The following is a 13,995-nucleotide window of genomic DNA, read 5'->3' on the forward strand; positions in this document are numbered from 1 at the left end:
CCAGAGAGAGAGAGAGAGAGACAGGAAAGGAGGAAGCGGGTGTGCCGATGAGGAGAATCTCAGTCTTACTGGCATTAAGGCAGAGAATATTGGCGGCACACCACTCCTGGATAGCAGACAGACAGTCTGAGATGAGAGAAGGAGGAGAGGTGGCTGAAGGGTGCCTGAAAATGAGCAGAGTGTCATCCGCATAGCACTGAAAGCTGGGGCAGAGAGCGGCAATGCGGTGGCCAAGAATTGCCAGGTATTGGTTGAACATCCAGGGAGAGAGGTTAGGACACCACAGGCAGAGATGAAGATAGAGGAGAGAAAGGAACCAAGTTGGACCTGGGAGGGTTGATCAGAGAGGAAAGAAGTCTGCCAAGCCAGGGCCTGATCGGTGATACCCAGGTTTTCACTGAGACGGTTGAGCAGGATGCCATGGTTGACCATGTCAAAGGCAGAAGAGAGATCAAGTAAGATGCGCGAGTTCCTACAGAAGATATTTCCTCATGGGCCAATGTGTATTTTTTTCATGTTAAATCATTGTATTACAATATTTTTAAGAATAATTAATAGATAATTACGATAAGTTAATTAAATCATAAAACTAAGCAGGTATTATGTTTTCATAGACATCCAGTCTATGAAAACAAGAACTATACACTTTAACCATAAATCCATAGCTTACCATATATAGTTATTTGTTTTTGCCAATGTTTTTAATAGTTTCTTTTTAAATACGTCTTTGTCAATAAGGTCGATCGAATTCGCCTGTTTTTAACAACCTTATCCTTTATATGTGGCGTCTATTGCCCCCATAACTTTCTGATGTCCACTTGCCACCTCTTTATGATTTCAATATTTTTTAGGTCAGCCTTATCCAAGTCAATCGTATTGATAAGTGTTTTTCAACCACATTTCCAAGTTAGCACTTTTATAATGATTCCATCCCTTTTTCTCTTATTGGCAGGTGGTGAATCCCTCCTTCCCAAACCCCCGACGGCGCTTGCGTTTGCGTGACCTGGCAGAAAGAGTCATCGATGCCAAGCAGAATGAGCAGGAGCTGAACAAATTACTGAATGAGGCTTTACTGGAGAGGGAAACCGTCCAGGCGTAAGTGCCATCTCCTTTGACTACTTGTGCACTGTTCTAGTTCTGTGATACTCTGTTTAGAAACAAGAAATTCCAGCCTGGCTAGTGGAAAGCAGTAATTTGATGAATCACTGAGTGCCAAAGCACAGAAGGGAGAGTTCAAATGTAAATGGAGTAAATAAACAAATCTCCATGGTAGCAGTGGCTGAGAAAGGAGAAGGGGTGGGGTGTCTATGCAAACGTATACATGTCAGCAAAAAATGCCCAGATTCCCAGCCTCACAGAAACTTGGTTTGCTAATAGTTCAACCACAGTTCTCGAAGATGCTTACACCTTAGTACAATGTGGTTTGCGAGTAGGGAGACACTGGAACAGCCAGTCATAGAGCTGTTGAAAACAAAGTAGTGGAAATGGATTCCGGCGGGGGGCAGGTGTAGGCTGGGAAGAGCAAGGGGTTATGGAAGGTCCGGGCTTGGCAGCTACGTGGGTGGAACTGGCAAAAGATGAAGGACTTGTATTGTTTTTCATTCATTTCTCTCAGTTGGTCAGTCAGTTGAAACATTTATATATGGACTTGTGAATCAATTGCCTCTACTCGCTGATCCCAACTTGGCTAGAATCCATACTTAACACCTACCTGAACAGCAGCTGCTTCGACAGGGGTCTGTCAGTAGACACAATGTGCATTGTCATGAATAGAATTGGGTAATTTATTGCAAAGCCTGGATCCCAAAACTGAACATCTTTTATCTCCCCTGGTCTAACAGAGTCCGAGGGATGAATAATCTGTGGTCCTGAAGCATCCCACAGGAGTGCATTACAGTAGTCCAAGTGACTAATCACTAAGGCTCACACTATAACTGCACACTTATCTTGCGTCATGAAGGGGCACATGCCATGTATCCACCTAATGTTTAAATACAATCCTGTGGATATGGCCTCGACCTTTATCAACAATAACCTCTTAGCATATAACCTGAGATAACAGCTTGACAAGTTTGCCAAAAATCACAGGGAAATGGGGAGTTGTAAGAGATAATTTCTTAGTGTTAGGAGAACATCCTCCACCTTCTGATAGTTAAGATAAAGCCAGGTAGAGATCATCCATGCTGGGGTGTTATTCAGGCTTTGTGAATGTGCAGTGAAACACATTTCAGTTTAGCTGGAACTGCCGTAGGGTGATAAATGAAGAGGTATTTTTTAACTTCATAAAGAGCCATTCCTGAATGGCAAACATGGTTGTAAAAAGTAGTGGACCAAAAAATAAAGGTAGTTGTACTCCATTCCACTCACTGCGACCACTGTGAACAGCGCACAATTGGAATAGTAAACACTGGAAAGCATGTGCAGAGGTACAAGGAACACATCCCCCTCTGCCCGCCTCCTCGTCTAGTCACTACTACAAGCTAAATCCCACCTCTCTTGTCAGGCTTTCAAAGAATATCCCAAAAGGTTTTATGTCTTATTGACGTCGGCTTTAAATGTGCCAGGCTACTTCAGTGCTTTTCCCTTGGGGCCTTCCTTTACTATCCCTGTTCTCCTGTTGTGCATCCTTAATTAGAAGGCCGTTCCCCCACACTCTTTTATTCCCCTACAGACAGGCTCTTCCTTCATCCCCTCCTCCCCCACCACTGGTCATTTTTGCTGTTTGGTCAGGACCCATGCAGCAATGCCTGCACAGTAAAGACATCTAGTGTCTCAAACAAATGATTCCCTGCTGGGCAGAGACTGCTCCCCTCTTACCTTCCAACAAAGGCCTCCTCCAGGCAATTATCCTTCAGTTCTTGGAATGTGATTTTTTGTTGGGACTGGCTTCCTCTTCCTTTCCACCATCAGTGATCAGACACTAAGGTGTTCAGTGAGCCATGGGCTCTATTGCAGGATTCGTCTCCATTAGAAGCTAATTTCCTTTTATTTTTCCTATGGCATAGATTTCTTATAAAGATTTGTTGCCTTTTTGAAATCTGACAGAGGCCCTGTATTCCTTGAGGTTGCCTCCCTAGTAACCGTTGATCAGGGCCAGTATTATGTTTTTATCCTGCAAGATAGTATTTCTGGTGGCAATTCTGTCAACAAGGTGTATTAGTATTTGTATTGTTTTGTTTATAGCGTGCTTTCGCAAAAGGGCTTAGACAATGAATATAAAACAGCAATTCATAATGAAGGGCATGGAAGACATGAAAAACTGAGACTAGGCATGATTAAGTGATTGAAGCAATGAGTCCTAAACCGAGTCTGGAAAATATGGATAGTAGCGGGAGAGCGAATATGTAAAGGGAGTGTGTTCCAGTGTTTGGCCGCAAGCAGTGTAAAAGAACGAAAACGAGAAAAGGCGCAGGGTGGCTTGGGGACAGAAAGAAGAAAGCAGGACTTTGAACGAAGGGAATGAGCAGGGGTATTTGAAGAGAACAGAGCTAGGGAGGGCCGGGACCATAAAGAGATTTGTAAACCAAACAGAGAAAGTGAAAGAGAAGGTAAAGATCGAAAGAGAGAAGAGAGGCTGAGATGAGAGAAGGGAGTGATGGGGGAATGAGCAAAAACAATAAGCGAATAGCAGAATCAAAGACAGAATGGAAGGGAACAAGATGAGAATAAGGGAGGCCAAGAAGGTGGACAGAACAGTAGTTGAGACAAGAGAGAATAACAAGAGCTTAGTTGCCCTAAAAGGAAGAATGGAATGGTCATGAGAGAGATTAGAGAGAGACCGATAGTCGGCAGAGCAAGCTATTGGAATGATATGAACAGAAAAGGAAAGAGAGGGGTCAAAGGTAACCCCAAGATTGCGGGCAGAGGAGACGAAAGGAAGCCCTTTTTTTATAAACCAGTTTATTGTTTTCCAATAAAATAGTACCAATAACACAAATTGTATCACAGAACGTTGAAATCATACACATTCTTTCTGTGATAGCCAACCCCCCCCCCGTAACACAAACCAATACCATTCCCTTTTCCACAGTTCCTCTCTTCTTCCTGGTCCATGGAGTTCTCAATGTGGCTGCCTCGTTACCACTCTTCATTCCCCGCAACCCGCAATCTTCCCATTTTCCCCATATCTTCTGATATTTCCTGTCTGCCCCCCTATTCCTGTACGTTATGCCTGCATGTTATCTTTTCCATACTTTGGCAATACTCCATGCCTATGTTCTAGGTCCCCAGAGTGGGTATTTCTTGGGCCCTCCATTTAACTGCTAGATCTCTTATAACCACCATTGCTGCGATATGCATCAGCTTCTCACCCCCCCCCCCTACTTTCTTCATAGTTCCCCTTTATATGCGGCAACAAGAGTTTGGGGTCTCTGGGCACTGTATCTCCTAGTATCCTTGTGTTTCTGTACCTTTGTCCCACAGATCCGAAATATCCGGACATTCCCAGATCAGGTGGAAAAAAGTGCCAGTTCCCCTTTGGCATTTGAGGCATCTATCAGTATCTGTTCTCCCCATTTTAAAAAACCTATCTCTTGCGAAGCATATCCTGTGTAGGATTCTGTTCTGTATCAGGGGCAATCTTGACGAGATATTAATATCCCTAGCCGTCACCAATGCTTTTGTCCATTCCTCGTTCTCTAGGACTCCTACATCCCTTTCCCAATTGCCCCTCAACTTCGTCAAGGCGGGAGATGTGAAATTATTTATGGCCTGGTGTAGCTGAGATATCTCTTTCTTTGTCAGCCTCTGCGTGAGTAAATTGATCTCCAGGGGTGCGTGATCAGGTAGTTCCAGACTCCCCTCCTATTGGGAGGTCATGGCATGTGTCAGCCAGAAGTATTTATCTGTCTGAGACAATTAATTGTTTTCCTTTGAAGCATTGAACAGCATTAGCCTGCTATCATCAACCACGTTCCCTACCGTCCATACGCCCTTCTCTATCCACCACAGTTGAATCCCCAGTTCACTTCCTTAATTCCAGGGTTGTCCCACAAGGGGTACTGCTTAGTGATCTTTCGCTCCCACCCGATGCATCTAGTTCCCTTCTACCAGCTCTTTACCAGTCGCTGGTCTGCTGGGGGAAAGGCTACTCCCCCTGGTCCTCCATACAACACTTGTATCGGATCTCGTCTGGTCACACACAATATTTGCATTCTAGTATGGGAGAGTCCCTTCCTTCGAATCGCCATTCGTTCGTCGCTATCAGGTGTGCCACCCAGTAATACTTCCTAATATCTGGCAAACCTAGTCCACCTTTCCACACTGACCTGGTTAGAGTTTTAAGCGCAACCCGTGGGCTCTGACTGCCCCATAATATTCCCCTTATCAGTGCATTGATTGCATCAAACCGACTTTTGGGTATCCTCACCCGTGTGTTCTGCAACATGTATAACAACCTGAGTAGGGCCATCATTTTTAGCAGGTTGGCTATCCCCAGTAGTGTTATTGGTAGGATTGCCCAATACTTGCCATCGTCATGCAGTCTATTGCATATTGGGACCAAGCCGTTTTCCATAAACAACTTTTCCTCCCAATGTATCCCAATTCCCAGGTACTTGAACCCATCTCTTTCTATTTTGAGGGGACATCCCACCGGTATTCCCCAACCCCTTGTACTGGCATTAAGACCAATTTGTCCCAATTGATTTTAAGTACACTGTACCACCCAAATGTGCCAAGTGTTTCTTTTATTCTTGGGCTGAATCTGTTCGGGTCCCCCATGTATATGAGAAGATCACCCGCGTATAGTGAAATCCTATTTTCCTAGTTACATGGCCATCTGAACACCTGGATTGCGAAGGGAAGCATTTATGGTGAAAAAGAAATACCAGATGGAGAGGCCGAAGGAGAGTAGAGGACCTCTGTCTTGGAGGGGTTGAGGTGAAGAAGCGGGAGGACATCCAATTCTTGACATTAGAAAGACCAGAAGAAACAGTGGGGCTCATTACGAGTCTGGCGGTAGCTGTGCCAATAAAAACGGCAGGCTAACGGCCGGACCCATAAACAGTTACCAGCGCCTGGCTCGCCGGTAACACCGGGGTATTACAGCCCCGGCTGCCGGTAAGTCAGGCGCCGGTAACTGCGTTGTTCCCCATTCCCATAGAGTCCCATAAAAATGTGAGAATGGGGACCACTGTGGTGCCGATGTTACAGTGAAAGTCTGCGGGCTGGGAAAGCAACACGCCTGCAGACTCGTAATTTGCCGGTCTGGAAACAACAGTGCCGGTAAGCTTACCAGCACTGTTTCCGGAACGGCAAACTCGTAATGAGGGCCCATGTCTTGAAGAGAGGGGAAAATATAAGAAAATGAAAAGAGATTTAGGTGTCATCAGCGTAAAAGAGGCATTAAAAGAGCTGATGAGTGCTGAGAGGGGAATAGTATACAGTGAAAACAAAGGGATCGAGGGTGGAACCCTGAGGGACTCTGAATAGAAGGGTTTGGGTGTGTTTGTTCATCTGAGAATTGATCGCGGCATACTGTTCGGAAAAAAAACAGCCTGCATGCGATCAATTCTCAGATGATCAAATGCACTTGCATCAACCCACACCCCCAACCCCATCCTCATTCCCCACTTACCTGTTTGCCGCTGCCTGATCTACTTCAGCCCTGCAGCGTCAGATCCGTCCCTCTAACGTGGGTCGGATCCGACGCTGCAGGGCCCCATTTTCTTATTTCTTTTCTTATTTTTTTTTCTGTCGTCCGCCTCCAATATTGAGGAAGTGGGGGACACACCTGCAACCCCCCCAAGGCTAATACATACCGATCATAGGGAGCAGGGGACACCCCCGCAACCCCGCTCCCCATGTTTGGTATGTATTAGCCTAATAGTTATTATTTTTCGATCAAATGGTACTGACCAAATTCCGTCAAATAGATCATTCGATTAAAAAAAAATAAACAATTATGCTAATACCGAATAGAAGTAGGCAGGAGGAGGAAAGTTGGCCAGCCCACGAGACAAAGTAAGAATGGTTAGTAAGGAAGGATTTGAACCAGGGAATTAGGAGGTTTGGTGTGTTAGAAAACCTTCATAGTCAAACTAGATGTGCTTATTCTGAACCTAGATCCTTCTTTCACTCAGTCTTTTTGCTTCCTTTTGATAAGTCATCCTGTCAACTCTTCGTCCTTCCCACTCTGCTTCTCAAAAGTCCTCCCAATCACTGGACATGCATGGGCTTGTTTTATGTTACCGGGGAAGGACTTTTTTTCCTTAAATCTCTCTGCCTTTTTGGCACCTTTGGGGGTTTATGTCGAGGATGAAGGTCTTCCCTTATAGTTGAGGGCAACCATTTCCATGTTCTATTTAATGGTTCAGCTCTCTCCCCCCATGCAAGAGATGCAGGGCAGGTCAATAGAGCAATGGCTGATTTTTTGGACAAGCCACAGGAGTCCTCGTTACTAACATTTGTAAAATGGTTAAATGGGTATCTCCTCATACCGGCCTCTTACAATACTGGCTTCAGCCTTGGGAAACATCTCTTTGGTGTGCTGTGAGGAATCTGAGGGCGTCCTCACTTCTTTACCCAATATAGCCTCCTCCCAGGTGGACAGGGAATGGCTGTCGCCTTGAAAAGTATTTGGAAAGTGTGAAAACGCCTGTGAGCAGGATACAAATTCCAAGCAAGGGATTAAACTGGGAATGTAATGGCAAGTTATGCAATGTGCTTGAATGGAATGAAATTAAGCCTTATGTTTTGAATACTGAATCAAAAGTAAGCAAGTGTGATTGAACACCATTTGAATTGCAAGCAGTTGGTGGTATTCCCTGATACAAAGGGATCAGTGAATTGTGTAAACTGAAGAAAATAAGCATTGGCAAGTGTCATATGAATGTAAAGGACTGTGTAAACTGAAATAATAAGACGTGGCAAAAACTTTAAGACTATTTGAAAGTATACCACGTGAATGGTGGCAAAACAAGTCTTGAGAGAGTATCAAGAGGAAAATCCAATACCGCTGTGAAGCTGAAACAGTGGCAGTGTAACTGTGAAGAAGAAGCAAGTAAGGTGTGTCGGTTTCATGACCAGTAATGGGTGGACCGTGTGGTCCGACAACTGCGCCTAGACCGAATGCACACACCTAAAGGGAAAGCCACGTAACTCACACACAAGCTTGTGTTGGACTGTAAAGGAGAAACCTGGGTGATCTGATAATATTGAACTGAACTTTTTTGATACTGGTGAATTTGATGCAAGGCAAGGCTGCCAGGAAGGCTGAGAAGTAGCCTATGGAATTGTATTGGTTTTGGAACATTGAGAGACTTGAAAGCATGGGGAAGGGAATGCCTCTTTTTGACAAAGTGAACCATCCTGAATCTTGGGGAAGGGAAACCCCCTTTTTCAACAACGAGCTGGAAGAAGCTCTGAACTCTTATTTGAACACTTTTCATTGTGATGCTGACACATTATATTCAAGTATTCAAGTAGTTGTGAGGACAAGTATAGGGTTTGGACAGATATTTGCTTTGGACTTTCTGACAAAGACTCTCCTTAGTTTTAGTTAGGTAGGGAAATCCCACCTTAGCATAGAGCAAGCCAGGCATTTTCACAACCTTTTCTTATTTGAATAAAAGTGTGTGGCCCAAATTCTACTCTGTTGTCTGTGTCTGCTTCCTGATGCCTTCACGGGGCAGGTTCTTCAGTCTGTGAGCAGATACAAGTTTTTGATTGGCTAATTCCCTGAATCTGACATAAAACCCATGGTGGCACAATGTGAATAGTATGAGGGCCATTTTATTCTGGTATTGGTGGTGCAGACCCCCTCAAGCTGTGGTATGCTTCATGAAGTAAAGCTGGGTAAATGCCTAGATTGCTTACCAATAACTAGCAGGACTCCTACTACTACTCCTCCTTATCACGGTCCTTATGTTGGAGCCCCCATCCCTCATTATTCAGGGCCTTTAGGAGGGGTTGGAATATTAGGATGATTGGTGGGAAGGGTGCTCTCACTCTCACCCTTTGATATCACTACCTCCTCTCTTGATACTTCCTCCTCCTGTCCACTCTCAGCCATTGATGTAACCCTCTCATCATTGGCCCTCTTAGCTTTCACCACTTCTTCCTACTCTGTGCTGCGGTCGCCTCTAAACTCTCCTCCATCTCTCCTGCCTCTGCTTCTTCGACTGCCCTCCAGGCTTCTCCAAGCATGAGCCTCCCGTTACTACAACCCACATTGTGGCAGAGTGCATTTACACTGTGTTCCCTCCAGTATCCAGTCATTATATCGAAAGGAAAGTACATTGTTGGGGAAATAATATTTTTCTTTTCTCCCACTGTCTAGTACTTTGCCACATATTCTAGGACTGGAGTTTGTTTATATATTTATATCAGTCCTAGAATATGTTGGGATTGCTGATAAGTAGCAGGAGAAAATATCCTTGGTCCCAACAGAATCTTTTCTGGGGATGTAATGAATGTAATGTAATGGAATGATGGGCTCATAACCCCTGTCCTCTCTGAGTTGTCCTAGGAATGCCTTTAGTGCAAGGTGCTGGCAAGCCCAAAGGAATCCAGTCCACAATTTTTAATGTTTGGTTTGACCCACCCTGCTGCTGTCTGTGCTGAGCTGGACAGTTCGGTGTTTCCATTGTGTGAATTAAAAGCTGGAAATACACTGGGTAAGCTTCCGTAATACTTTATTCCCTTGTTCTTTTAGGGGACATTTGTACATTGTATTCCTGTCACGAGAATCTCATGGGGAGGAACTGTCATGCGCTATGCCTGCGCACCCAACATTGGGAATAGCATGCATTACCCGTATCTTGGCATCGGCAACCGCACTGGTGCCTCCAGAGGTGAAGATGGCCATTCCCATGTATCATTGGGCATTCCATGCACCTGTACCAATGGTACCTCTCTCTTGGAAGACACAGGTACAATGGACCACCTACTTGGCTCCAAGCATACCCAGTGCAAGGACAATGCTTATTGGAGCCTCATTCTTGTGCCGCTTATTTAAAATGCTAAGAAAACCTGCTCAGTGAATCTCAACTTGTGTTGTGCTCGCTCCCTGTCAGACCAGCTTTCCACTTTCTCCTAGTCTGATTAGTTATGTTCCTGCTCTGCCTTCTGTTGGTTATTCCTTACCTGTGGCTCTTCTCAGGCCTTGTCCTCCCTTTGCCCGGCTCATCTTCCTCCTATGTATTCTGCTTTTATGTTCCACTGAATTTCTGGCTACTCCTTTCATTGACTCCGTTTGGCGGTTGTGATTCTTGTCTGTACAGTGGTTCCTCCTGCCAGTGTCCATCCGTGGCTGTCAGCAGTGGTGCTCCAGTGCTTTACTTTGTCCCTGCGCCACACTAATCTGGGCACCAACCTGTGGTGCCGGGTTGGCTAGCTCAGTTTACACATGCCTAAGTACTAAGGCATCGTAGTATTGCTCTGACCAACCTCACCTTTGGTAGCCTTTACCACACTGAACCTGGCCCCCTGAGACACCACCTTGCTGGTCCCTGAACCTAGGCTGGGGACTTCATCACAGAGGTTAAGTGGGGGAGGATCCTCTGCCCAAGGCGGTTATGAGGAATAATTGGTTTATTAGTTGATTGGGAATTCCTTGAAATCCTGTCGTGAGAGGTGGGATTCGCCCTGTGCAGTAAGGACTGTGACGAGGAGGACTAGGAATATTGTAGAATGCCGGTAATTTACATACATGTTATTCAGTGCTTTTTTATGTAACAGAAATGATCAGAAACACATACTTCATCAGGACAGCAATCTAAAGTGCCTCAAGTTATGGTACATTCTTCTTGGAGAAAACCCTGTAAATTGTGGCCCAAAGCATCCTGTTAAATAGTCTAGCAACCACCGGAAGAACATCCAAGCCTCGGACGTAATAGACGATCTGGAATGTATGAGTACCAATGACGAGACAGTTCATGGAAATACCTAAGGTTCCATTTGGAAACTACAATATCCTCCTCTGGGCAGCATTCCATCTTTATTAGTTTGGATGTGCTTTTACAATTTGTTAGGAGGAATCCGGAGGTCCTAGGATTAACCTTCTCAAATCTTGGAAAGCAAGTTAGCTCTTAGCTCTCCTAGTAATAGCAGCAGTGGAGCTATGAAGATTAGCCGCCAGGAGGGAAGGAATGAAGACAAGGATACAGGGTGACCATTGTATTACTTTCAATGATGGACGGCCCCCACAGTGAAATAATTTCAATATAGGTTGGGCCTGATTCATGGAACGTTTTCCTGAGGGATTGCGCCATTACCAAACACTACCATGAACCAGGCCCGTTGTCTTGTAAAAGGTAGTTAAGGGTGTATGTACAGCAACTGTTAAATCATTCAAAACACAAATGGGGGCATTTTTTGTCTCTCTCCTTTCAGGTAGGGCTAACCGCAGAGTCAATTGGGACCTCATTATATAAAGTCAATAGCTTGTGTCAGGGGTTCCTCAAAACCTATATTGACTCAACCACTGATCTCTCTCATAGGGAACATTTGGAGACATGGGGCCTCATTCCGAGATTGGAGGTAGCCATGGCACTATTTGCCCCATGGCTGCCTCCAATACCGGGTCCGGCACCGGTCTGGTTGAATGGGGACTTACCGGGTCATTCTGACCCTGGAGGACCCGGTAAGTCCCCATTCACCAAACCATTCCCATTTGAGCCCCCATAGGGCTCAATGGGAATGGGGAACGTGCTAATAATGGGCCCGCGAATAGCAGGCCCATTATTAGCACCATGGTCCCTTAACGGGAACCGTAAAGGACGTGTGGTCAGACCACACGTCCTTTACGGTTCCCGCTAAGGGACCTCAGAATTGGGCGGTAAGGGATTACCGGCACCGGTCTCCTTACCGGTGCCCGGTATCCCTTACCGCCCACCTCGGAATGAGGCCCATGGTCAGACTTAACATTGGCTTCAGATTCAAAGAGCGAGTTAATATTTATTTTCTAGTATTTATTTATTGAATGCACTGGGTGTTTCGGCCATAAACATATACAAAAAGGATACAAAAGTCAACGGGGCAATCCTGAGTGAGGCGCTGCATTTAAGTGGCAGAGGTAGTGATCCACTGGCCTGTGGATGGGGGTGAATACATGCAACAGAGACCAGGGGCAGGACAGAACAGACTCATTACATGAGGCTGAAAGCACTGAATACACACAGGGTAGTATGTACAGTGGAATTAGTTGCAGGGTAGTCTGGGAGGGGAACAAACATGAGAGTAAGTGGGCAGTGCTCCTTCAGGATTAAGGCGGTGGAGCATTAGATTTGAAGGAGTGGTTACAAGTATTGTTCATAACATGAAGTGTACAGGAGTCCCTATGGTGCGGGATGAGATGAGAGACTTGGGCAGAAGCGAGACGATGTACCGGACGTTCAGAGTATGAAGCAATTGTGGAATGTACTAAACCGAATTCATAGGGATGGCAGCAGCAGGAGCTAGTTAGGTAGGGTGAAGCAAATTCATGCAGGAATTTGAAAACAAGCATTAGATGTTTAAAGAGGGATCAATTTGTCATGGAAACCATACAACATGGAAGCAGTGTTTGGAGGTGGGAGAAGAGCGGTGAAGACTGCAGTGGAGAAGTGAGTACTTGGTCATGTGGGGAGGAGGAGTCCATATAGAGGAGTAAATGGGTCTTTTCCTTCGGCTTCTCCCAGCACCCGCCCTCCATGCTGACTAAATCCATTGCAAACCTTCAGAACCACTGCCATTTCCTTCCCACGTCCACTCCCTGCACTCCACATTTCACTCGTCTCCCTCCCCGACCAATGGCAATATCATACTCACTTGATCTCCTTCGACGGCCCCACACCTCCCCGACTCATCCTTTCCTCTTTTGTGGTCCATGCATTCTGGATTATGTGCAACATCCTTTCTCCAGAATTCATGGAGCGCACTACATTCAGAACATCCAGACCCATCTCCAACTGCAAGATAAGTGTACGGCTAAACCAACATTTCAAATTTCCAAGAGCAAATGACCACTGGATGGAAGAGCATTTACTTTGTGGACCCAAAACAGAGAAAATAGTACTGGGGGCTGATGAGGCCCGGGGAATTCCATTCTAGTAGCGCATATTGTGGAAACTGCACCAAAGGCTTGTTTGGAAAGTGATACAAATGGGTGTAATCTTTGACTCGAACATGAATTTCCCCCAACCATTCTATCATAGAACCAGACCATACAATCACTGAGCGTACGCATCCGAACCCTCCTCCAAGTGTTTCTGGATGAGTACAATAAAATCTACACATGCTGTATCACATACGCAAACAGGCATCTAGACTAGTCAGTAACAAAACATTACCAAACAAAATCTGCATTAGAAGCATTCCCTTAGCTCCTACTTGATTTAAACAATAAATTCAAAGAGCTTTGCACTATGAATAAGGCATTTGGAGCATGGGCCCTTGCAGTCTCCAGAAGAAAACTCTCAAAGCATACCAGGCGTAGCCTCATCCAACATACAATCTAACAGCAGATGTTCAAGCAGCCAACAGTTTAGGGCTCTGCGCTCAAACTATGGAAAACTTAAATGTACGTTATAAAACAATGTACACGGCGGTGACATGTGTTTGGCAACTGGAGACGCCTGAAATGAATAAATAAAGACAAAAGGTACCTGTGTTTTAGTTCTCCAGTGGCTTCCTCCAGAGCCCCTGGAGTGTGTCAGGTGCCACTTTAAGCCAGGACTAGACATGTGCATGTCGGAATCCAGCTACTTATTGCATTCTGAGCTATTACAGTGATCGGTAAACGTTAAAGTTTTCTTACACCCGCTAACAGTGAAAGAAAGTGCAGAATTCAAAATTTCTACGGATTCTTTTGGTCTGTACTGATCAACAAGTCCTTGAAAAATGTGTTGAATTCCAATATCTACAGTTGCTCAGTTGACAATATTCCCATCAGATGACACACCAGGTGCATGCCAAAGCAGCGACAACATGAACCTCTGACAAAGGAAAAATTGGTTCTGAACCTAAACGTGCATTTACTGTCATATTTGGACCAGCAGCAAGTTAGGTTGGCTA

General features: G+C 45.2%; 1 protein-coding gene across 1 annotated transcript in view; it reads left to right on the forward strand.

Annotated features, from left to right (window-relative positions):
- Nucleotides 1–13,995, forward strand: part of ADCY3 (adenylate cyclase 3) — an 851,194-nt gene that overhangs the window by 587,013 nt on the left and 250,186 nt on the right. Inside the window, exon 9 of the mRNA XM_069605674.1 lies at nt 953–1,095. Coding sequence (XP_069461775.1) covers nt 953–1,095 — 143 coding nt within the window. The remainder of the gene's footprint in view (nt 1–952; nt 1,096–13,995) is intronic.

The sequence above is a fragment of the Ambystoma mexicanum genome, chromosome 4p (assembly GCF_040938575.1).
Source record: "Ambystoma mexicanum isolate Mex_15411 chromosome 4p, UKY_AmexF1_1, whole genome shotgun sequence".
Classification (NCBI taxonomy): domain Eukaryota; kingdom Metazoa; phylum Chordata; class Amphibia; order Caudata; family Ambystomatidae; genus Ambystoma; species Ambystoma mexicanum.